At 43.7% G+C, this 26,567-nt stretch overlaps 1 protein-coding gene across 1 annotated transcript in view; it reads left to right on the top strand.

Annotated features, from left to right (window-relative positions):
• The window catches only part of Arhgap42 (Rho GTPase activating protein 42), a 216,713-nt gene that overhangs the window by 157,540 nt on the left and 32,606 nt on the right, over nt 1-26,567 (top strand). Inside the window, exons 5-10 of the mRNA XM_041657183.1 lie at nt 174-275; nt 8,479-8,589; nt 16,769-16,873; nt 19,026-19,155; nt 24,436-24,536; nt 25,866-25,975. Of these exons, the coding sequence (XP_041513117.1) occupies nt 174-275; nt 8,479-8,589; nt 16,769-16,873; nt 19,026-19,155; nt 24,436-24,536; nt 25,866-25,975 (659 nt within the window). The remainder of the gene's footprint in view (nt 1-173; nt 276-8,478; nt 8,590-16,768; nt 16,874-19,025; nt 19,156-24,435; nt 24,537-25,865; nt 25,976-26,567) is intronic.

Genomic DNA, 26,567 nt, shown 5'->3' with positions numbered 1-26,567 from the left:
AGGGATGGGAAGCCACTTCTAGAGGAGAATGCATACCTAATGGTGTTTCACCTCCTTCTTCCTTGTCTGTTAAGGTTCTCACCTCACTAGGTGGGACTCTTGGTGAGGCTGGAGACCATGACGGTCCCTTGATGCTCTGACCTGACTGATTTTGTTGGAATTCCTGTCCCTAGGATGGAAAGAAGAAGTTCGACAAGGAGAGCGAAAAGTACTACTCCATTCTGGACAAGCACTTAAATTTGTCCGCCAAGAAGAAGGAGTCTCATTTGCAAGAGGTAAGTGTATGCACTCAGTCCTGTGAGTGGGAAGCCCAGCATGGAGGTAGCCCAAGCACCCGCTGCTTCTTTCTAAATGATAAATGATAGTAGCGATGCATAGCATGGTTGGGTGACTACACTGTGTGGCAGTTAGCGCTGATGGGTTTTTATGTCTAAGGTAATTGTTTCCTTCCACAACAAAAGCTTAAAACAAGATTATCTTTCTTTTTCTTCTTGGATGTCACTTGAAGAGACAGAATCAATCAAGTTCATCCGGCAGTCATGAAATTAAAGTTGAAATGTGGGTGGCATGACTTTTTAAGGCTTTTTTTCCAGCAGTGGGAAAAACTGCATATTCTGAAATCTTCATAGCTTTACATCAGTTTGTTTTAGAGCTCTTTACTGCTGTATGGCTGCTAGCAAACTCTGTCTTCCCCTCTTCCGAAATAATGATAGATTTTGTTCTGCCATTTGTAATGTGATGAGTGTTGATAGAATAGATAGGGCAGCCCAGGCTGGAGCAGTCAAGGCAGTCCTGAAGAGGGACTGAAGCTTTGTAGCACCAGTTTCAGTAAGAAGGAGTTTGGTTAGAAAAAAAAAGTTCCAATTTTGTTGCCATTGGCATCTTAGGGCACTAAAACTGTGAGGTGCACCCCTGGAGCCCCATGTGTGAAGTGCAGTGCGCTGTCAGTTCAGGAGAGGTGTTGAGGCGTCCACCAGCTCAGGACCCCAGAGTCTGTTGTTGAGGCTGTCTGCCGTAGCCTCTTTCCCATGTTTGCAGGCACCATAGTGGAAAACCTTTCCAAACGTCACCCAAGCCCTCTCCCAGGAAAGCTGCCTCCCTTCCTGAACTGCTTTTCAAGTTCAACCTGGTCCTCTTCTCTCCTCCCTCTTCCTAATCCACTTTCTTCTCAGTCTAGGCGGAATGTCTGCTTGACAACGTAGAGGCTTACAAAGATAGACAGTGTCAGCAAAGGACCAGGAATGTCCCTTTGCTCCACCATGCTCATATTTTCTTTGAGGACATCCAGTTTCATTTAAAACTGATTAGGGCCCGGAGATCCGACTCAGCGGTTGTCGTGACCCTTGCCAAGGGCCTGGATTCAGTTCCCAGCACCCGTCAGGCAGCTCATAATCACATCTAACTCTAGTCTAGTTCAGGGATTCTGACACCTTCTGCCGGTCTCTGTGGACACATGATGTATACGTGCTCATATCGGCATACATACATTTACAGAAAATTAAAAATACAAATAATAATAATTTTTTTAATATTAGGAAATTTGTTTAACTTGGTATTTTATAGGAGTTCATTTGAATCTTTGCCTTCTACTGTTAGCACAATGAAATGAAAGCAATTCACTATATAATTGTGCACTGGTGGGGAGCTTGTGACCAAAGTGCAATGGGAGACCCCTGCCAACACAGAACTAGAATGGCTTTTAAATTTCTCGGCCACGTCTAATGCGATAAAGACTCGGCACTGCCTGCTATAATTTAGGATTATGTGTGTATTACAAATATTTTAACCCCCCATTGTCCATTGCAGTAGAATAAACTTTGGAGAGAAATGTTTGTACTATGGACATAGATGTAGGCATACAGCTGAAGCCCTTCGTAATTGTCAACAGAGAACCATCACAAGGGCCTGCCATGGCAGTGAGCATGATCTAAAAGTTCAGAATCTTCACATATAAGGACTGTGCTTAGTGAGAACACCTACACCCTCTCCAGGAAGCTGTAAATGTTCCTTGATTCCGCATTTTTTACAGTTTTTTTTTTCATTCTCTCTGATCACTTGCTTAGCTTGGAATTAACATTGTCCTTGCTAGTGGCCCTAGGTGCGTTGGACTTGAGAAAAGCAGGGTGTTTGCTGGACTTCTGTGTCTAACTGGTGATTGGAGGAGCTCCCATGTTGGCCGTGTCATCCCATATCCCTTCCAATAGGTGTGACAGGTGCTATCAGGGAGCACTGCCCCAGCGCAGCTCACCTGAAGCTGTACTGAAGCTGCTCTTCAGTGGAGCGTGGCTAGAGTAGCGGGAGCACGGCGAAGAGCCTCTCCTGCTGCTCCTCCAGCAGTCAGACCTGCTCTAGAGAGAAGTCATCCCCTTGTGTCTAGTTCTGTCACATGGCTTCCTTCCACGGCATCACCTGCTTCTTCCCAGGGCAGAACTGGGCTTCTTAGCTCTCGAAGGACCTCCATATGCCTTCTCACCTGCACAGCTGCCTCCTTATTCATTTTCCTCAGAAAGTCAGAGGCTTGCGCTTCATGAAAAGGCCAGTTTGTAATGACAGAATTCCAAAGTCACCAATTAAAAAGACCATTGAGGTAAATATTGAGAAAATTAGAGCCAGACCCATTAAGACCAGAGGCTTAACTTTGGCTGGAAAAAAAAAAGTACCATTTGATATCTAAATGAATGAATCTTTTCCGAGACGAAACAAAAGGAAGATATTGTGAAGACAAGGCAGAAGATCAGGAATTTATAAAAAATATTTGAGTTTGGAAAACATTAAACCAAATTAAACGGCAAAGTATTAGGGAGTTTATACAAAACAACACAGGGGTTTCTAACTCTTATATATAAGAAATACTTGCAAATCAGTGAAAAACCAGCTATGGACACAAGAGTGAATGATCAAAGAAGACGTGTAAACCCTCATACTGTTTTCATGTCCCAGGGGCTAAACAAGGCAGACTAATAAGATGTTTCCTTTATAAGAAAAATCTGTTGTTAGCATACATGAGAATCAATCCTTCCTTCCTTCCTTCCTTCCTTCCTTCCTTCCTTCCCTCCCTCTCTCCCTCCCTCCTTCCCTCCCTTCCTTCTTTGTTTCCTTCCCTCCTTTTAATGGGATCTCACTAAGTATCCTAAAACTCACAAAGATCCACCTGCCTCCGCCTCCCAAATGTTGAACCTGATGGTACCACCACACCCCCACATCCACCTGCCCAGTCTGTGGTCATACTTCTATTTTCTTCATACAACATTAAATTCTGAATATTCTTGGTGTAACTTCATTGTTTATTTCACAAATTTTAATGTACCAGGTAATTGACATATTTTTTACTCCTAAGAGTTTAATCTGCAGAAATGATCAGAGATGAACTTATGGAGTTTATAACTCTTATAGAGACCAAATACCTAAAGTATCAACAGTTACAGACATATGTCTGGTACAAAAGAATAACTAAACCACATAGTGAGTCTCAAAATTATATGGCTATCATAATTGTTTGTGTATTTGGAACCCGAGAGAGGCTCAGAGGGCAACGTGTTTGCTGTGGAAACATGAGGACCTGTATTTGCATCCCTATCACCTACAATCTAAAGGCCAGTAGTGATGGCACGGGTACACATACTGTGTATACCAATTGTATCCAAGCCCATGATCCTACTATGCCTGGGCATTTGCACTGCTGAGAGTTCTCAGGACAGCCAGACATTCCTAAGTGGTATGAAGCTCTTCCTAAAAGTTCTCTTCGTTTCTTCAGTGACCTGTTCATGCTGGTGTTGTTTCTTGGGTGAATAAAATTTATACTTGGTTTTTTTTTCCTTTGTTTTCCAGCCATCCCATATCTTTCAATTCCCCATTGTTATGTGGAAGTGCACCAGCTACTTTTGCTATGACCATAAATAAATAAATAAATAAATAAATAAATAAATAAATAAATAATCAAACACATACATACATACATACATACATACATAAAGTCATCTTACATGGAACCAGGCCCACCATCTAATCTCATATGATGCAGTTTGTTTTTGCACAAATATTTTTGCTACACAGCGTGGGTCCTTCCAGATCTCTGACTTGTCTGTAGGATGTGGTCTGCATGCACTCATCATTTCTACTTTAATTGTCCTTGTACTTCATGCCAGACCAGACATTTAGTAACCAACCCTTCGATCAGTCCACATTGACTTCTGGGGCCGGTTAGCCGGCACGATAGCTAATAGCAACCACTGCTCTTGTCGAGGACTTAGGCTTGGTTTCCACTACTGTTTGCACCTCCAATCCCAGGGAATCCAACACCCTGCGACTTTCCTGCTGCATGCATGTGCTGAACCATAAGTTCATGCAGGCACATACATAAATAAATAGATAAATAAATCTTTAAACATACCTGCTTTGTTCTCTCTCTCTCTTTCTCTCACTCTTTCTCTCTCTTTCTTGCTCTTTCCCCCCCTTCCTGTCTCTGTCCCTCCCTTTATTTCTCAACAGGCTCTTGCTGTGTAACCCTGACAGAATGTGCTATGTAGCCCAGGGTGGGCTTTGAATTCCTAAGAGTTCTCATGCCTTTGCCAGCTGGGATTACAGGCCTGTACCACCACATCCAACTGTGACTTTTGTTTTGTTTTTATTGTCTAGTTCCTCATTTATCCTCGCCGACTCTAAACTTGCTCATTTTTTTTCTGAGTCCACCATAAATATTTTCTCCCGCAGGGAGTGTGCTCCAGCAAATAGTCCTGGAGGCTTCTTCCCCTTCTCGCCAAGACAGCATATTGGCATTAGAGAGGCCGTAAAGCAGAACGTGCCTTCTCCTTTGTTATAATCCCTTTGCCATGTATGGAACAGGGTACGCCTGCTGCGGAGACATCATCATCACCAGTGTTCACTGCTAATTTGGAAATCATATCATTCCCCTTAGCCGTAAGAAATAGACAACACCTGTTACTAGGATTATAAGCAATTTTTTTGTTTTTATTTTATATCTGTTGAGACAGAGTCCCATTCTCTAAAGAGTGTCCCTTTGCCTTGGCTTTGAACTCACAGCAATCCTTCTGCCTCAGTTTCCTGAATGTTGTTATTATGGGTGTGAGTCACTATTCCTGACTTAAGTGTTTTCTAGTTAGCCTCTAGTCCAAGGAGTTCTTCTTGAGGGAGAACACCCTTCTCCATCCTGTGCTCACCTGTGGGAAACACCCTTCTCCATCCGGTGCTCACCTGTGGGAAACACCCTTCTCCATCCGGTGCTCATCTGTGGGAAACACCCTTCTCCATCCGGTGCTCACCTGTGGGAAACACCCTTCTCCATCCTGTGCTCACCTGTGGGAAACACCCTTCTCCATCCGGTGCTCACCTGTGGGAAACACCCTTCTCCATCCGGTGCTCACCTGTGGGAAACACCCTTCTCCATCCTGTGCTCGTCTGTGGGAAAGAAGGGAGCTGTCATAGTCCTGACGTACGGTTCCCTCAGAGAATTTTTGCTGTGCTGAAATTCTACTGTACAGTAATATCTAAGAGCATCTAATGCTGAAAATTGGCAAAGACAGTTATTTCTCTTCTCTCCCCCAGTCTCCACTGCAGGGTCCTTGAGAGGAATGACATTGTACACAGCAGCCACGTCTTCAGAGAGCTGATCTCAGACTCTATGTCAGGGGTCTCCTAGGCTACCAGTAGGGTGGTGTTTGTATGGGAAGGCTCGTGGGCCACCGCACTTTTGTGGCTGGGATTCGAGTAGTGATAAGATAGAGAGAAAATGAGCCAAGTCCAGGCAAGCCAGGTGCAGAGGTCGTCGGTCCCTCAGGGGAGGCGCACAGGCGTGTTTCACTCCTGCAGCTGTCCATTCCTAAGGTGACTTTCAGATACCAGAGACTCAGTGGCCAGCGTTTCCCTGGAGGGCAGTCACGTGACCATCTGTAAGCATCCCGAGAACATAGGCCATGGCCCTTTCACACGCAGGTTAGGCACGTGGCCATTTTCATCACCTAATGAGAGTGTTACCACACTTGTAGTCACAGCCCAGGAAGCCAGACTCAATCACCTGGCCTCAAGAAGCCAATTAAAACAGCCCAAATTAGTAGTAAAAAACAAGAAAGATTAATTAAATTAATTAATTAATTGGGAAGAGGGAGAAGGAGATCCAGTGGACACTCCCCACCAGGTCCATCTTTAGTCCTGAGATAAGAATAAATTTAGTAGAGGGCCAGGGATATGCTCATCTGAGCAGCCCCGGCCAAGGTGTGGGGATAGGTTCCCTCTGACTGGAGAAGTTTCCCAGGCCTTTTCTCTTCCCATTTCTTGGGTGCATTGTTCAGAAGTCTGGTGGCTGGATTGAAGACCACCACTGTCTCATAGGATATTCTCGCTGATTGCTATGGGAATTGTCCTTCAAGGACATCCCTGGGCTGACCATGGGCAGTCTCCTTAGTAACCCTTCCAAAAGAGAGCAGCCAGGCTGCAGGATGGCTGCTTCTGCTCAGCTTGGGAGCTAGGAACAGCCACTGTGGACTCAACAGGTGTTTCAGTATTCTAGATTCTTCTGGTGTGCTAGGCGGCACCATCAGTGATGGCATCTTTTAAAGATAATGAAGTCTCTTCATAGAATGCTGCATCTAGAGCAGGGTATCGTATGGTTCCAACGCTTGCAGCTGAGAGCCCATTGCTGCTTATCTTCCAACTTCTGCATTCACTGATAGTGGCTTTGTGGTTTGGAAGTGGCCGATAGGGGGTTGTTGGTACCACAGAAACCAGCACATGCCACAAATCAGACCTTCTCTCTCAAGAGCCTCCCCCCCACCCCTTCTCACTCTGGATTCACTCTGCTAGGCAATAGTAAGCGGAAAAGTGGTACATTTATCTGGAATCCCACTTTCCCTTCTATTTTGGATAATACTGTCCCTAAATGATTTTTCCATAGCCAGAAAATTTTTGGCTCAAATCTACCTAATTTTGAACATATGTTAGTTTAAACTTTGGAATTCTCAGCTTTAAACCCCAAGCGAGTTGCTGATAATACTGGACTTTTTATAAGTATATTGCCAAATACATAAAGATATATGATCATCTTGAGAGGTTCCGAGTGAAACCCTTGTTTCTGTGTTGAGCAGACTAGAAGCCACATGCTCTGATGCTGCCTTTGCAGCCACATCACCCTTGTCAGTGGCTCGCTAAGAGCCTGTTCCCCTCGGCCTTTCATTAATCTGAGCTGCAGTTGGAGAATGGAACAGGGCAAGGAAAGTTGTCCATATGCTTTTAGAGAACCAGAGTCACACTTCAGGGTGCCTGTGAGAATAGCATAGAAGAGGAGAGACCAAGCCAGAAAGACAGGGAAGCTGTCTCAGAAGCTCTGTGCTGCACTGTGCAGTCAGGGGATGCCCTGATCCTGGTGGAACATGACCCACCACTGAATGTTTGATCACCACAGAGTGGTTGACCACCACAGAGTGGTTGACCACCACAGAGTAGTTAGTTGATCACCACAGTATGGTTGGTCTACCACAGAGTGGTTGATCACTACAGAATGGTTGATCAACACTGAATGGTTGATCGTGGAATAGTTGTTTGGTTCTTTGTTTTTGGCTTTTCTAACATGGTCTGTGCTAGATTTTCCCTAATGGTGCATTGCTTTCATGCTTAATAAATGCCAATACTTCTTTGATGAAAAATCCATATTTCTTATGAAGCATCTAAGATCTGCCAATCTTACTTTCCCTGCTTCCTCTGCAGCCAGTTTTGCCAAGCTCTTCCACCTCTTATGTTTCATGATGGTGACTTCTGCCTACATTCCCTGCTCCTCATTCTCTTCCTTCCTTGCCTTTCTCCCTCATCTCTTCCTCTCTTCTTTCTTATTAATTTTTCAACATATAAAGGAGTGGGTTCCAGGGTGACCTTCTCACACATGTATATAATTGCTCCTTGTCCTGCCCACCCATGCATAGTGCCCTCCCCAACCCTTATTGCCCTGTTGCTAGTCCCCTCCTCCCTCAAACTGTACTCCTTCTCTTTCCTTCATATATCCCATCACCTTCTCTTGCTCACTTCCCCTCCTGTTAGACTTTGTCCCCTCTCATCGGCTGAATTAATTCACTGTCAATTGTTTATGCTGAGAGCCAATTATACCATTTCCTTTCAAAATTTAATGCCTTCCCTGACTGTAGATGTTTGCATATCTCTTTGGAGATTCCCCCCATAATTTTACTGTAATTTTCAATGTGCCTCTTTTTTTTGTTTACTGTAGCCCTTTTATTTCAGTTTGAAGGTATTTTAGCTTGTTGTACCATACCCTTTGGTACTTAGCTGGATATGTGCATCTGTATTCATCTTGACTTCACACACTGTAAGCTTTAGTGAGATGGAGCTGTGTTAAAACTCTTGGCAGAGTTAGTATTTAATGAGGAACTGTGGGATTTATTCCGTCTTGTCTCCCTCTGTGTATAGACTCATCAGTAATTAAGCCTTGTGTCATGCTGCCGGTATTTTATTTTTTAGGCAGATTCACAGATTGGCCGAGAACATCAGAACTTCTATGAAGCATCGTTAGAATATGTCTTTAAAATCCAAGAGGTTCAAGAGAAGAAGAAGTTTGAGTTTGTGGAACCGGTAAGTTTTAGCTTTCTTATATGTAACAGCCTCAAAAATTATCCATGAGGAAAGTGCTTAGAGCGATATTTTTGTTTGAAATTATGATCAAAGACAATAGAAAGAAGAGAGCTGTGGAAGGATAAATCCCTTTAGGGCAGAAGATCCCTCTGTGTCTTTCTGTAATGGTGAATGAATGAAAGCACCAGTGAAACCCATAGAATACACAATTCACATGGTGAATTCTGGATTCAGTTAATGTCTATCCATATTGACTCACTGACTGCAATTACTCTACCACAGGAATGCAAGTACTTAACAGTGGAGACCACTAGGTGTGGAATGCAGGATGGGTGCTTGAGGAGGTGTAGGAGAACCCTCATTTCTTTAGGAAATCTAAAACTATGCTAAGAAGAAAATCTATTAATCTAAAAAATGGTGTGTGTGGTTTGATGTCTGCCTTGAGTTCTAGTAATATTTCTTTTACATAAGTGGGTGCTTTTATATTAGGGGCATAGATATTCAGGATTGAGACTTCATCCTAATGAATTGTTCCTGTTATGAGTATAAAATGTCCATCTCGATCTCTTTTGATTGATTTTAGTTTGAAGTCAGTTTTGTTAGAAATTAGTATGGCCACACCTGCTTGTTTCTTTCGTCCATTTGCTTGAAAAACCTTTTCCCAACCCTTTACTCTGAGTAGATGCCTGTCTTTGTAGTTGAGATGTGTTTCTTGTAAACAGCAGAATGTTGGATCCTGTTTTCATATCCAATCTCTTAGCCTGTGCCATTTTATAGGTGAATTGAGTCCATTAATATTAAGTGATATTAATGACCAGTGGTTGTTTACTCAGGTTATTCTTATTGTTTTTAGTAGTAGAGTTTGTGTGTCTCCCTTCTTTGAGTTGTGCTGGTGAAGGGTCGCTAGATGCCTGAGTTATTCATCTTCTGTTTGGAACAACCAATTTTACTCCAAATTCTGCTTGCTGAAGAAGTGTCGTTTAATTCTCTTAGGATGAAGAAGTAACTTACTAACAAAGCATTTGGTAATCTAATCTTCATATGACTTTCGGGGGGGCCTTTCTATGACAAAGAACACCACTCATATTCCTGGTCCTCTCCCACTGACTAACCCCTGCCAGAGAGCCCCATTATGATTCTTTTTTTTTTTTTTAGAGATTTTGAGTAATTTATATATGTGTTTGGGGTGCCATGTGTGTGGGTGCCCTTGGAGGCTGGAAGAGGGCACTGGAGTTAATATGGTGTGTGCCTCCTGATGTGAGTGCTGGGAACCAAGCTTGAACCCTCTGGAAGAGCTGGATGCTCCAATAACTGCAGGTCCTCCCCCGCCCCCCACAACACACATGCTACAGTTAGAAAACCACACTAATTACTTCTCTGCTTAGAGAACCCCTGTAACACCTGCCCACCCCCCAGCATTTCTAAGCTGAGGCTCTTTATACACCACAGGATGAGAGCCCAATAATTTCGCCATTTTTCCTGCATATTTCTTCCGTATGTGTTTCCTGGTCTTTCTGATGCTGCCCATTCCTGTGCTATTGTTCCTTGTCTTTACCTGCAATGACATTTGCTCATGTGAGTGCCTCTTGGAAAGTAACCTGGGAGTTGCCTTGTCCAGGCTTCTCTATGGCCTATTCTGTGTGGAAACACTCAGCTACACCTTTCTATAATAGAACATTGGTGTAATAAGAGGAGATTATAGAGCCATTTGCTCGCAGGTGGCGGGCAGAAGGGACTGTGGGGAAATGGAAGCGTCTCTTCTTTTGAAATGTGTTTTCTTCCCTTCGCCTTATCCCATGGTTTGTGACGCTCAGCCTCCCATAGCACGTGCCTTTCTTAGGATGGCACTCCGACAACCGCAGTGAGATGTCCCGCACTATCCTGACCGCTGTGTTCCCTGTGGAGTATCTGTGCAGTGCACAGCACTGTCCCGCATTACCCTGACCGCTGTGTTCCCTGTGGAGTATCTGTGCAGTGCACAGCACTGTCCCGCATTATCCTGACCACTGTGTTTTCTGCGGAGTGTCTGCAGCCACACAGCACTGTCCCGCATTATCCTGACCGCTGTGTTCCCTGTGGAGTGTCTGCAGTGCACAGCACTGTCCCGCATTATTCTGACTGCTGTGTTCCCTGTGGAGTATCTGTGCAGTGCACAGCACTGTCCCGCATTATCTTGACCGCTGTGTTTTCTGCGGAGTGTCTGCAGCCACACAGCACTGTCCCGCATTATCCTGACCACTGTGTTTCCCTGCGGAGTGTCTGCAGTGCACAGCACTGTCCTCCTACCTAGCTTTGGTCTCCACATCATTTCTACTTTAGTAACAGGAAGAGCATGCATGGGAGCTGATGGAGGAAGGAACTGCCCTGGCCCATTTTATTGGTTAGAGGATAGGTGGGAGGAGTAAACAGAACAGAACGCTGGGAGGAAGAGGAAGTGAGCTCAGAGACTCGACAGCTCTCCGCTCGGGAGGAGACGCCTGAGAGAGACGCCATGCCCTGCTCCCGGGATGAAGCTCCGACCCAGGATGGACATAGGCTAGAATCTTCCTGGTAAGCGCACCTTGGGGTGCCATACACAGATGATTAGAAATGGTCTAAATTAATATGTGAGAATTAGCCTAGAAGAGAATGGGCCAAGCAGTGCTTAAAAGAATACAGTGTCTGTGTAATTATTTTGGGGCATAAGCTAGCCATGCAGGCGGCCGGGGTGCTGGGAATGCAGCCCCGCTGCCGCTCTTATTACTACAGGGAGCAATGCAGTGTGAGAGAGAAAGCTGATCTTCCACGTCTACAAAATAATTTGGAGCGAAAATATTGGTTTTACCTGGGCTTCTTAGTGTATATTTTTTGAGAGAGGGTTTCATATAGTTTAGGCTGGTCTCAAACTTACTGTGTAGTTGAGGTAGCTTTAAACTCTGGATTCTCCCGCCTCTGTCTGGAGTGTCAGGTTGTAGGAATGAACTACCAATTTTAAAACAATTTATTAAACTGTATATACAGCGTTCCTGACAAGTGGAGAGAGATCTATTAAGATGTTTGTCTTGACTGTTCTTTCTCTAGTTGTGATGTCTGGAGAGCCCTCTGAACAGTTGGTTGGCCAGAGATTTGGGATGTGTGGGGAAAGATATATTTTACTTCAGAGTTTCATAGGACTCCATCTACCATGATTGAGAAAATAAAATGGTTGAGGGAGGTGGCTCAGATCTGGGCAGGTTAGGAAACTAGAGGTCATTGTGGTTGTAAACATAAGCCCCACCTCCGGTCTCTCATTTCCTTCAGCAGGGTCCCACCTCCTAGGCTCCACAGCCTCCCAGGAGGGCAACGCAGCTGGGAGCCAAGTGTTGCCCACTCAAACTAAAGCACCATCAGTGGTCTGTGTTCCTCCTGCTGCTCTCACAGTGCCCAGGGGGGTTTGTTTGAATAAAATTAAGATGGCTGAGGCTTCCCAGTCAACTTTTACTAAGATCTTTGTGGTCAGCTAGTATCGGTTCCCGTTTCATGTAAGTTTAGAAGTATCTGGTCCTGAAAAGATGTAAGCCGAGTTTCTGATTTCTCTATACCTGTCAATCCGTTTGGAGAAAATTTCATCTTAACAGTTTCAAGTTCTTCAAACTGTGAAAGTGGGCTACTTTGTATTTGTTTGTACTTCTCTAGTTTATTTACACTGTGTTCATGGTTTTAAGCGTAAGTTTTAAGTTAAATTTACTAAATTAATTCCTAAGTATTTTATTCTTTTAAGGCTATTGAAGATGGGAGTTTTCTTAATGTCGTTTTCAAACTACTAATTTTTAAAGTACCTCGGCATAAAATCAGTTTTATGCACTGAACTCACACAAGTTGTTTTTTAGTTCCATTAGTTTTGTTTAATGGATTCCTTAGGATTTTATGTACACCAAGTCAGGGCATTTGTCAGTTTCTAGTCTGAATGTCTAGAACTTTTTTTCCTTACCTGACTGCCCTGGCTCTAGCTGAGGATCCAATATTGAGCAGAAATATCTGGATGGCCATCCTTGTCTTCTAGAACCTGGGTGAGCGGCCTGGTCAGCCTATCTGGATGGGCATACCTGGACGAGAGGGCTGTTCAGCCTTTCATGACCCAGAATCATGTTAGCCACAGGGAGCATTTTCATCGGTGACTAGGGTTTTAATAGATAAAGCTGTGTGTTTTAGTGGTCAGAGGTGACCTTGGTGTCAGCAAGACTGCTGGAAGGGCTGTGTGGAAAGAGATGGTGGCATTTCTCAGACACCAGGATAGATGACAGTGTGGTTGGCAGTGTGGTTCTATGCAATTAGGGATCTCCTCCATAGTGAGCTAAAGTCAGTCTATTCCTGAGGCTGCATAGCGTAGGTGGGAGAATGCCTGCTCAGCGTGACAGAAGCCCTCAGTCTGAGCTCTTGTTAGTGCCACGCAAACCAAGCATGGTGGTATGGCCCTGTAACCCCAACATTTGGGAGATAGAGGAAGGAGGATCCAAATCTCAGGGTCATCCTTTGCTACATAGATACATAGTTAGAGGCCAGCCTGGGATAATTGACAGAACTCTGAAAAATAAATTATAAATAATAATTGACTGATAACCAGGTTTTAAAAAATGAGTAACATGATTATCCAAGCATTTCCAGCCTGGTTTGGGCAGCAAATTCCTGTAGGAACTCCTGCAAAGCTCCTCCCACCTTTAGTGCCAGGTTATCCCTTTTCCCAACTACATCTAATTTTCTGGGTAACTAGTGGTGAATCCTTTGGGAGCATCACATAATTTGGTGTGGAGAATCCTCCACAGGCTCGTGTATTTGAACATGCGTGTGCTTTGGTGTGGAGAATCCTCACGGGCTCGTGTGTTTGAACATGCGTGTGCTTTGGTGTGGAGAATCCTCACGGGCTCATATGTTTGAACATGCGTGTGCTTTGGTGTGGAGAGTCCTCCACGGGCTCATGTGTATTTGAACACGCGTGTGCTTTGGTGTGGAGAGTCCTCCACGGGCTGATGTGGTTGAACATGTGTCTCAAATAAGTCCCCAGGTGTTTTGTGTGTTTTGAAGTAGCTGGTGCACAAGTGCCCTGCTCACCCGTCACGCAGTGCTGACCAAGGGGTCGGGCAAATTAGGATCTTCAAACACAGTGTCAGTGTTGACTTTTGGTCTGGTTTGGGGACTAATAAATGCTAATTTTACTCTCCACCCTAGGGAAATAGTAAAGTGTGATAGGAGGTTGTCCTGGTGCTATAGGAACGAACCTTGGGAAAGACAATTGCCACTAAGCCTGGTCATGCCAGTGTGCCCAGAACCCACATGGTGGAAGGAAAGCGCTGACTCCTTCCTGAAAGTAGTTCTCTGACCTGTATGTGTGCACCGTAGCGCACACTCACACACGTCCATATATACACAGAATAACAAACGTAAACTGGAACTAAGTGGCAACTGGTAATTATCATCATCGACATTTTTGTACAGGTCACGTTTACTCTACTGTAAGCATAGGCCCATCTTTCCCACACACCCAGATCAAGACACTGAGCACAGATGCTGGGAATCTGAGAAGGACAGTTCTTCATCCGGTCTTTCTGCTCAGCCTCAATGGTTTAAAGTCATGGAATTTGTCAAGCCATGCTAGCAACTAATACACGTACACAGTCCTTTAAAAAAAAGATTGTGCTCTGCTGCCATCTAGGGGCCATTATTCCACACACATTTTTGTTTAGACTTCCCCAAGGTTCTTTCAAAGCAATGTACTTCAGAGGGAGACGGTAACAGCTCATGGTGTGGTGTTGTTTTTTTAGACTAATTTATTTTATTTTGTGTGTATGACTTTTGCCTGCATGTACGTACTGCACCATATGTGCACTTAATACCCAGAGGCAAGAAGAGGGCGTCAGATCCCTGGAACTGTAATCACAGAGGGTTATAAGCTACCATTTAGTATCCAGTTTTTCTGCAAGAAGAGCTAGTGCTCTTACCTGCTGAGCCATCTCTCAAGACTCTGGTGTGTAATTTTTTGTACTTCAATAAAACTATGCCTTCCCTACTGAGTGCTTGGTATTCATTGTGACAGAAAATGGACTCCTCCCACTTAGTGGGTCTACAGCCCACTGACTAGACTGGCACATGTGTTTCTGTCTGCACTGCAGCCGCTGCCTCAGCAGCGCTGGATACAGAGCCGCGCTGCAGCCGCTGCCTCAGCAGTGCTGGATAGAGACAGCCTTAGTGAGACCCAGGTGCCAGGACCCTGAGTTTCAAAGTATAATTCACAAAAGGGTCTCAGAGAATGCTGGTTCACTACAGTGTCTGTCCAATTACTTTCTGATGAGAGCATCAGCGAACTCACATAGAATGAGTGACTTGGCAGACATCAGAGGTCTTTTTCTCTGTGGGAAGGGGTGTTTAAGGTAGTTGTGGACACCTGACACTTCTGTAGGTATCTAATATTTTAATATTTAATGTAACTGAAGGCCAGAGTCTCAAACCAGATACCATGAACACACATACATCATGGATTCATCTGACCTGACGATAACACTCCACCAATTGACAAATTCATATTTCTGACACAAGTGTCCCGCCCCCCATATTCAAAGCAGTCAGAATATTAGAAAAGTTGATTTGGGTGTATAAGCTATTTTGTAGATGTATTGCAATGTGTTTAAAATATCTTTCCTGTTAATTTAATTAACTTGGTGGCTCATGATGGCTTTAAAATGGCGCTTGCCCCTTTGACATCTAGTTCACAGTGAGACAGTTCTGTCGTGGGATAAACACAGACGCAGCAGAGAAAGCGCTCCTCTAACGACTTCCTATGCTGTCCCATGGCTAGCATGCATGTTAGCTGTGTGCTTCAGAAGGCTTTTAATGTTTTACCTTTGAAAAAGCCTCGAGCTACACATTCAGAGCCTACCCGAAAGCATTTAAAATCCAGTTTTAAGTTCCAATTTGCTCTAAACTAAAGATTAACATTAAATGAAAAAAAGTAACAACTTAAGAAAACATTTAGAAAGTGTGAGACTCTTTGAAATGAACATAACTCTATATATGTTCAAAGAAAACCATGACATCATCGTTTTCCAGTAGAACCGGCTCTCAGGTATTGACACTCTCAACACACATACAGGATGGAGCTCGGTGAGGTGCTCCTGCCTCCGCAGCCAGAGCAGCCAGGAAGAGGCTGCTCACAGATGAAAATGCTTTCAAATTGCCTTTCACTTTTTTTTTTTTTGATTTTTCGAGATAGGGTTTCTCCGTAGCTTTTGGTTCTTGTCCTGGAACTAGCTCTTGTAGACCAGGCTGGCCTCGAACTCACAGAGATCTGCCTGCCTCTGCCTCCCGAGTGCTGGGATTAAAGGCGTGCGCCACCACCGCCCGGCTTTGCCTTTCACTTTTAATTCACTTATTTAAGATAATAAATAAGAGTATATAGTCTTTTGAAAATGTGTTTCACTTTGTTGCATTAAGAAACAGGGCTGACTGAGTTAGTGGTCAAGGTGTAGAATAAGATTACAGTGAGTCACATAAAATATCAAATCAATTCTTTTTTTCTAGATACACTTATTATATAAACAGACAAGTCCCATTATTTTATAAGCCTTCCTAACAGATGCAAATGCATAGCAATTAAACACTAATACATTTTTTATTCCAAGGCTAGAAATATGGCATTTCTTTTCTGGAGATTTTGCTCAAGGTGGGAAAGATAATGTGATTCCATGTTTTGGCTCAACTCTTACCAACTTTTGAGTTCTTCTTGCCAAAAACCTTCTCTAGCCAATTCCAGGATCTGTGCTGCCATCTTGTGGTGTCTTTTGTCTCCCTCTGGACAAACTGTTGCTTGCCTTGACCTGCTGCTGTCTGTGACTTCCTGCTCTTTCTCTAATCCCCGTGCATCTTCTGTTTTGGCTAGAGACCCTTCCTGACTATCCATGATCCCCCTTAGAGGCCTCGGTGGTTTTTCATGGTTTGTCTGTGACAGAACCGTTCACCTGTTCATGACCAGACAGAGACACGAGACGAAAGGGCAACGCTCTGTGTTTCTGACCCACAGTCATGATTCCCCGGCCAAATGCATTGACGGAAATTCGTTACTCTGAGAAATTAGAGTGAGATATATTTTTCTGATATTTAATATTGAATGTTCTTTTCATATATGACAGAGCAGACTTTTATGATTTTGTGTATGTTTTTATCTTTGCAGCTTTTGTCCTTCCTTCAGGGTTTGTTTACGTTTTACCACGAGGGATATGAACTCGCCCAGGAATTTGCACCATACAAGCAACAGCTGCAGTACAACTTGCAGAATGTAAGAATGCACCTGCCCTCCCGTCATGCCTTAGCAACGGCCTCAGAGTGACTTAGAGCCAAGTCAGTCTTTGTCTAAATATGGTGAACCGCAAGTCCACTTTATAGATGTCCTCATAATTTATTTCCGAGTGACATGACAAGTTGAACATATGTAAGAGAAGAATTGATTTATGTTAGAAAAATGTATATGACTGCGTTTTATATAAGAAAATGTTACCAAGGAGGAGGACCCTGAGTCACCTGGCATTCTTGTTAGTTTAGTGGGTGACACAGGATGCGTAGAGTCTGGGGTTCCCAGGCGCTGTGTCCAGTCTAACTAATTCAGTGTTATAGATGTGAATTTCTGTACGCACCTCACCACACACAAACAACAACAACAACAGTAAATACACGTGGTGATTGCATACATTATTTAACCAGATTATAGAAACGATTTTACAATATATACAGATATCAAAACATCACAGATACCCACAGTGTGCTTCCCTTTTATCTGTGACATATCCTTGAAGCTAGGAGCAGAGGAGGGACTGCTTGGATTTAAGCAGTACTTGTCCATTTTCAATATGAACGTTCAAGTCTTCACACCCTACTGGCTCATATCTGTGAAATCATATGTAAAACAGGTGCCACTGATTGTTGGCATGTAAGTTTAAATGCAGTTTTGAAGCAATCAGAAGCACCGCATTAAAGAACAGGTACGAGTTGCTCACAGGCTGTCCATTTCTACAGCTCACTTTGCAAAGCCCTTTACTTCTGTCATTCTCAGGACACATAGTGACACTTCCACTATCGCTCAGCACATTTGTGCCATTGCCAAGCCTGGGGAAGAATGGAGTCACTGAAACCCCAAGAGCATAGCATTCTAGACATACTAATGAAGGAAACCTTCACTCAGCCTTCTATAAAGGCGTGTTTCTGCGTGCTGGGTCTTCTTTTCTTGGAGACTAGTGACTGAGCTACTGAGCTAGTGTGTCCCTGAAGAACCAGCAATTGGGTTTTTCTAATCATGTTTGAGTTTCAGCTTTTACTTAACTGAGATTCCCTAGTGGGAATGATTTCACCTTGAACTCACTTGCACTGTTTTTTCAATGTGGAAGGCAGTTGTCTGTCTTCAGTAAAGATTAAACAGGAAAATTACAGACACCAGAGAGGTTTTATGAGTTGTTTCTGTATTGGCTTCAATTACCACAATTCGAAGAGGAAAAAGGAAGTACTTAAAAATAAACAATCCTTATGTTTTAACAATAAAACCAATAAGACAGTCCCCAGAAAAACACCCTAATCTACTTTAAGGTTCACTACTCTGTGGACCATAGAGAGATCTTGGAGGTAAGCTGTGGTTTTATGTTTTCAGACACACTTTGTTATGTTGATGTGTTTTTACGTGTAAAACAGATTCTTTTGGAGAAAATCTTATTTTTTTTCTACTGCTTACCGAAACTTATGATCAAGGGTATGAACTATTAGTCTCAAAAGAGGCAGGAACCTGGTTTTCATATGGATACATTTTACAGCAGCCTTCTAACAACTGTGATAATCCTTCCAAAATCCAAACAGTGTGATGTCTTTTCAAAAAACCTTCCAGCTGAGATGCGGACTGGGACTGAGCTTGTTTGAGTAGCCACCCTAACCTACCCAAGTGATGTATTTATTTGTGAGTTCATTACAGCAAAGTGATTTTATTTAATTCTTAAACAATCATAAAACATGAAAATAAAAACGGGCTTTTGGGAAAAGAGGGGATTTTTAAAAACTTGTTCTTTGTCACATATATCAAAAGCTTCTTCTTTTTTTCTTCTTCAAAAGAGATTAAAGTCTTATGTATCTACTTTCAATCTTAGCTATCTGAAGCTAGTATATGCTCAATAATTTCAGTTGCTATAGTTCACCAGGGAGTATGAAGGCAGAAAATCTCTCACATAATCACAAGGAGCATCAGAGCAAAATGTAGACAGTTCTCTGGGAATGCTTCCACGAAACGGACTCAAAGCCAATGCACGGCTCAACACAGCAGAGTCCCTTTATGTTGACTAGAAGCTGAGGATCAAGGTCACCCTGACAGCTTTGCAGTTTTGAGATTTTAGTTGAGAAGTTCCACAGATGTGGTGCAAAATGTTCAGCGAGTTTGTTCTTTTTCTCCCCTTCAGACAAGGAATAACTTTGAAAGTACTCGACAAGAGGTAGAGAGATTGATGCAGCGGATGAAATCGGCCAACCAGGATTACAGACCACCCAGCCAGTGGACCATGGAGGGCTATCTTTATGTCCAGGAGAAAAGTGAGTCCAGAGACCAATTTGTGGTGTTTCTTACTTTCCTTTTCCTCTTCCATGTGTGTAGGGTCCATGTGTGTGCATGCATGTTTGATTGTACATATGTGGTTGTGTACATACATAATCACTTACGTGTATAGAGATTGATGTCAGAAATCATGCCCCATACCACCCTATCTTTCCACTGATGCAGGGTCTGTCACTCAAGCCCAGAGCTCTCCAGCAGGGCTAGTCTTGCTAGCTACTGTATTAGTCAGGGCTCTAGAAAAACAGTACTGATGGATTTATTAGAGTGACTTACAGACTATGGTCTGTCTATTCCAACATTGACTGGCTCCCAGTTAAAAGTCCAAGAGTTCTATAGTTGTTCAGTCTACAAAGTTTGATGTTTCAGCTGGGTTTCGGTATATGCTGGACTCCCAAGGAAATAGGAATAGGAATGAACTTGGCAGTGAGCATAATGGCAAAGAAAGCAAGCTGCCTTCTTCCATGTCCTTTATATAAGGTGCCACGACCTTTGCATGGTCCAGATTTAAGGTGGCTCTTCCCACATCAAATGGTCCAATCAGATGTACACAGTTGCTTGGATTTTAGCTGATTCCAGATGTAGTCGAGTTGACAACCAAGACTAGCCATCATGGTCAGCTTGCTCTGCGGACTCCCCATCTCTGCCGTCTGCAGCTAGCATTACAGGAGGGCCTCCGCACTCTCCTGGCAGTTCACTTGGGTTCTAGAGACCCAAACTCAAGTGTTCATACTTGCATAGTAGATACTTTAACTCCCGAGTCATTACTGTACCCCTTACTACCCTACTCCCTCTTTAAAAAGTGTGTGTGTGTGTGTGTGTGTGTGTGTGTGTGTGTGTGTGTGTGTGCCTGTACACTGTACTATGTGCATGTCAGAAGACAACTTGTGGGATCTCCTTCCACCATGTTGGTCCTAGGGACTGAACTGTGGTTGTAAGCCTTGGCAGCTGACACTTTTACCTGCTGAGCCATCTAGCTGGGCCTGAATTTGGTGTGTCATATCATCCAGCAAGCTGTGTCTATATCCCATACCTTGGTTACTTGAAAGCGTCACCATGGTTTCACAAGGAAGACTGAATCTCTACAGAATGTTAGACCGTATTCTGTCCACCACCACCAAAGAGAGAAAGTCTTCAAATTTTAGCACAGGATCTCCAAAGGAAACAGTGCTGAGTTCAGCTGCAGAATTTAATTGTGGTAGCCCATCTCAATTTCGTGTTCCATAGGAAATTGACAATCAAAGGCCTTGTCAGAATGAATCACCCTGGTGGCTGTAGTGCCAGCTTTCCACTAGGCAGAATCATTACACTGAATGCTGGGTCTGCCGGTTTCAGAAGCAGAGCTGGCAATTAGGCCCCGTCTCAGCGACACTTTGCTTCCTGAGGTGAGAAAGCAAATAGCAGGCCGGCAGAGCACTGTCATTTGGCCTCCTGCTCAGAATGCTTTCCCACAAAATTAGCATAAATCCGTCGATACGTGATTGGGGTGGGTGAGTGGGGTCCTTTCCGTGTGCTATCATTAAATGAAACCACTTTGACCATTTTGGCTAAATCATCTCAGTTTCAAGTCAGATGTGCCCCAAAGTGCCACTCTCACATTAGTGGTGAACGGGCTGTCCTTTCCTGCCTCAGGAATCCGTGTATGGCTTTGGAAGGTAGAAAACTGCATGTCTAGATTTTGCAGCAATGACAAATTGCCACCAAAGCTCTGAAGTTTTTGTTCTTGATTCTTGTACTTTTCTTGCCCCTTGACACTGTAAGATACTCAGATGGGCATGCTGCAAAATGTCCATGCTAGTGCAGGGGGGGGAAGGTTGCTTTAGTTGGCAAAATAATGTAGTGGAAGGGTTTGTGATGGGGAACCCGGAGCTGCTGCGTTGACTGTGAAGGTATTTAATGTACATTCGCAGCGTGGTCACTAGCATGCTGAGGATACTTGTGTCTGAGACGCTCAGGTTGTGCCCAGTTGTTGGAGAGTTGGCATGCAAGCACATACCAGTTTGATTGACAGACTAGGCTAGCCTGACTTTGGTCACAGTCAAGATGGATAAGGGCCGTATGCTCAAGTGAGGTGCTAGAGCTGTCCCTCTCATTAACTGTCCCTTTCTGTTCTGAGGTGAAAAATCCTGATGACTTTACAGATATTTTATAGCATAAGACATAGCTTCAAGCCTCTAGAATATAGAAATGATCAATCTGCTGGTTCCTAGAACATGGAGTATGTATTTGTCTTGGGGCAGCCTAACCCTTGGGGATATTTATTCTAAGTCGCTCGAATTTGCAGTGTCAGTTGAGAGGACTTCACATTTGTATTGAGAATGGATTTAACCAAAGGGGAGGGCTTGTGACACGGAGCAACAAGTGCTTTGTAGACATAACTGCAGGCAGGAGGGCTTTCCAAGTCACAACTGTCCTAAACACAATCAAAACAAACAACAGAAACCAAAGCTGAAGCCAAACATACTCAGAGATGAGTGTCTCATTTGGTCATCCTCAGAGAAGCTTCCTCCGTAGTAGAGGGAACAAATACAGAGACCCACAACTGGAAAATGAGCAGAGAGTGAGAGACCTTGGAATACTCAGTCCTTCCAGAGCTCGGGGCACTGTGTAGAAGAGGACCGGAAAGCTTGTAAGAGCCCCTGGTCATGGAAGACATGAAGGAACAAGGTCTTTGGGCACACATGAGCTCACAGGTCCCATGGCAGCATGCACAGGGCCTGCAGAAGTCCAAGCCAGGTGGGGTCCCAGTGCTGCCATGGGGAAGCAGGTGCAAGCTCCCATTCTCAACCAGCAAGCTACCTTCAGCTGATACCTGCTTGCAAATGAAAAGTTAGTTTCTCCGATGTGTCTCACTGGGCCCATAAGTCACTTTCAAGGGTAGCCCTCATGGCCCAGCAGTAGATGGCCAGCCATTCTTACTGGCCTTTTCTTTGTGTCTTATAATTTTCTGAGCTGGAGCTTTTATAGTGTGTGTGTGTCTGCATTTCTATATTTCTTATACTCTTTATTCTTTTCTTTCTGTTAATTTGTTCTGTTTTATTCTTGTTTGTTTGTTTTTCATTTGTCTTTTTAAGAGAAAGAAAGAAAAAGGAAGGAAGGAAGGAAGGAAGGAAGGAAGGAAGGAAGGAGATATGGAGTGGGAATGGCGGGGAGGTGGGGAGGATCTAAGAGGAGATGGGAGAAGGGAAACCATGATCAGAGTATGTTATAGGAAAACAGCTCTTTTTAAAAAACAAAATAATAAAAACAATTTAAAGCATTCTTCCTTTAAAAAGAGCACCAAATGCCTTGCAGGCTTGCTTTTCTTAGATGCCTAAATGTTCCTCTTTTGTAACGTCTAGCTTGAAGGTTTTGGGGAAAGGGTATGTCGTAGATGTCCCTGAATGTGACAGTATCTGTCACAGCTGTCTCTGGTCACTAGATGGTACAGTTGAGCTTCTTTTGTCCTGTGCTTTGGAGCTGTAATCAATTTTAACTTTGTAGACACCAAAAGGAGTTTTTAAGTGGATTGTCAAAGACCATTTCCCACACAGTTGCCATGCCAGCAAACTGTAAAGGAGGAAGTGGGGAGACAAGGTGAACAGCAAATGCCACCACGATGTGCAGGAGGTTTCAAATTTAAGACAAGGCAGGGAAAATAGGCATTTTCAGTCTAAAATATCATTAGAGCATGCTGGCATCTTCATCTTAAAATAGCAATTGAACCTACATCATTTGTGGCTTCCTAAGTAATAAAGTCGCTGCCAGTTTGCATCAGCCATGTCTCAATCATCTCTCTTGGCTGATAAGTAGTCTGCATTACATGATACAGAGTATCGAGTGTTACTGTAGTGCTCAGAGGTCCTGGATCAGAACTGGAGTTAATTGCTGTAATCCCTTGTGATTGTAAAATGTGTGTGCACCATCACCTTAAGATCTGGAGTAGCGTAAGGTTAGGGCTGACACAAGGACACTTTAACTAATGAAGAAGAAACCCAGCGGCTTATGGAATACTGTCTCAAAGTGCCACTTTCTATTTTAATTGCTTGCTTTTGAGTGAAAAGTTCTGAAGTCAAGCCAGCAGTCACATATTGCATAGAGAGGGCTAAGTGACCACTGTGTTACGTGGGTGGAGCACTAGCTGAAGAAACGAGGAAGAGAGCTCTCTTCCCAACCCATTCAACCCAACATGGCATTTGGGTTCAGGACACCTGACTTCTCCAGGTAAATGCAAGCTCCTCTGCTTTGTCAGTGACAGGCAGAATGAAGGCTACATCCCACTGCAGATGCAGGAGCGAGTTCTTGAGGAAAATACCAGCCCACAGCACATGCTGTGCTGTGCTGTGCTGTGCTGTGAGAAAGGGACCATGCTTATGGGGGAAACAAAACTGTACATTACGAGTATATGTATTTTGTAATATAAATAATACAAATAGGGGAATTTTATTTTAAAAATACTTAGATTTTTTTTTAAAAAGATGTCTTGTAGCCCACGTGACCCTGTTATGTAGCAAACAGTGATCTTGAACTTCTCCTCTTGCCTCTGCCTCCTAAGTGCTGCTGTCCCAGCCCTGGAGCGCCACGTCTGCGCCCCTGGAGCAGCTTGCCATCTGGTGCTCTCCTGCACCTGCCCTCTGAGCTCCATCCCTGGCCATGAGCTGGTTTCTCTCACAGCAACCATAAGAGGATGCAATTCCATGGTCAGCAAAGCTAGAGCAGAGGATCATTCACCTGTAGTTTACTTGTTAACTGCTCACTGAGAGACAATATGTGTCAGGCCACACTGAGTGTCATCAGCTGCCAGGAATGGGGCACACACCTGATCCCAGCCCTTGGGAACTTAGGACAGGATGATCTTGAGCTCTAGGCTGACCTTGGCTACATGGTAAGTTTGAGGATAGTCTTATCTTCAAAACAAGACCCATCTCCAAAAACAGTTGCATATGCTCACTGTTGATGTAATTGATTTTTCAAATATTTTCTGTCCACAGTTGATCAGATCTCCTTACCAGATTCCACATTTACAGATACGATTACAATAACTGAAGTTTATATATGGGCTTCACTTGCGGGTTTCCATATTCTCCCAGAGCTTGAGAAAAGCCATTGATTTGATTGCATGATGCTGTCCTCAGTCACCTTTGCTCATACTGGCCTTCTTCACAGTGAACGTCTCAGCTACGGTGACAGGTGGACACTCTCCATGTGCAAGGGTGCGCATGTGCACACTTAGGTACAAAACATGTATATAAATTTGAAGTGGTTTTTTTCTCCTGCATTAGGACCTCTGGGTTTCACATGGATTAAACATTACTGCACTTACGACAAAGGAAGCAAAATGTTCACAATGAGCGTATCGGAAGTGAAAGCCAGTGGGAAGATGGTGAGTGAGTTCTCGCCTTTTCAAATGAACCTTGTGATTTAAGGAATGGGAGTTAAATAAAGTGTCACCTGTGATTCCTGTCCCTACTAATGTCACACATTTTTACTAATTGAAAGTTTTGTTTAAAAAAGTTTAGTGACCTTCATGACATAAAAATGAATGGGCAGTGTTTTTCTTGAACTGGGGCCATCATATATTTATAAACAGTTACAGATAGGAATCCTTCAGTAGTTGACCCTCCTATATCTCTGGCTTCAGAAACAGGGATCTGTGCTATGGGTTGATTGTCAACTGACAGTGGCTGTGCCCATCTTGGCTCAGGGATGCTGCATCCTGTCCCAGCTAGTCCTCCAACTGTCCCTGTGTGCCCTTGTCTTTAACAGCCTAGGAACTCACATTTCTGAAGACTGTACCACTTTATCAAATGAGGTGCAGGTTGTAATGTAGGGCAAGGCAGTGGCAAATCATGAAAGCTAGAAACATTAAGATATATTAGCTGAAACTTATTGTGCTCAGGCATCCATCAGAGCCTAATAACTCAAAGTGAAGGACAGATGCAAAGGAAATGGGAACATACCAGATCAAAAGGCTGTGGATAGCAGTGCTGCAGAGTTCTTAAGTCGCAATTCACACGGAGCTGTGACTCACTTAGAGTAGTGACAGTTGGGGTTTTAATAATGCAAACAGAACAATCAAAATGCTGATAACAAATCTGTGAGGTTTGCAGCCAAGCAGGGTTAACAGACATTGGGCTAAACTTCTCCCTAATGTAGCTAGGCATCTCCCGTGTAGAAAAGAACTCCTGAGAGTAGGACCCTGTTCTTCGAGCAGCATGACCACTGTGAACTCCATTGTTCTGGAAGCTCTTTGGGGACTTGGATCTGTTGTGTAGCCTCCAGTATAAAAATACATACCCATAACAGTAACCTCTTACCACCTGGGGAATTTTATGTTTATTTTATTATAGGGATTTTGATGGAGACATAGGGCAGGATCCTAACACATGCACTGAACATGCAACTCTGGTGATCAGTGACTGTATGTCATGTCTGTCTGTATCCTAAGAGTGCATGCACTGTCAGCATCTGTTGCCATCAGAGTAAATGTGCCCCAAAGTACCGGAAGTCCTGGCATAGATTTCTTCTAAATAAAACAAGTGAGGATAAATAATGAATGGCTTCGGATGTCGTCAAAGAGCGGGGACATTCAAAGAGCGGGGACATTAAAAAGCAGAGGAAGTTAAACCTTTATACAACCTTTTGGCAACTCTGTATCAGTGTGCTTCAGTTCTCTCCCTGTGTTAGTAACTCTGTACCTTTCTTTTTTCAGAATGGCCTCGTTACTAGCTCCCCCGAGATGTTTAAATTAAAGTCATGTATCCGACGAAAGACAGATTCCATAGACAAGCGCTTCTGCTTTGACATAGAAGTGGTTGAAAGGTTTGAGCATTGCTTTCCACTTTGTAGTTTTTATTTAATTTCTGTTTCTAAGTTCAGACCAGCACGGCATGGAACAATAGAGTGTTTGCAAGGAAGATATCAGCACGTTTACTTCACTCCTTCACGTATTTATTCAATGCCTTTCCATTGTGTGATGTTTAAAAAAGCGGCGTGAGACCTTATGCTGGGAAAAAGTCCCATCAAAGAACCTGGAGAGTTTACTTAATTGACATACTGGAGCAGAGGGTGGAGCAGCCTGGGCCCCAGCAAAGGGGAGAAGCCCACAGCATTGTTCGCTGGCTTCAGAACAAGCATTTCACCATCATTAGAAGCCTGATGGTCTTGTTACGAAGGAATAAGAAGACTCCAGAGGGAATACCACAGACTCCACAGCCAGCCAAGTTCAGAGCCCCTAGAGACCTGCTGTGTGCATGGCGCTGTTACAGTTCCACATATTCTGGTTACAGTGACATAAACTCTGTGGTTTTGTCATTCTATCCTTAAAACGGGAAAATACGTCTACACCTCCAGGGTTCCCTGAGGGCTAATGAGATGATAAAGTGTTCTTACAAACACAGACCCCAGGACACAA

Source organism: Microtus oregoni, unplaced genomic scaffold (genome assembly GCF_018167655.1).
Source record: "Microtus oregoni isolate MIOR12 unplaced genomic scaffold, Mior012 000008F_ref0000371, whole genome shotgun sequence".
NCBI classification, from domain to species: Eukaryota; Metazoa; Chordata; class Mammalia; order Rodentia; family Cricetidae; genus Microtus; species Microtus oregoni.
Note: the sequence above shows the minus strand (reverse complement) of the source record. Positions and strands in the feature narration are given on the sequence as shown.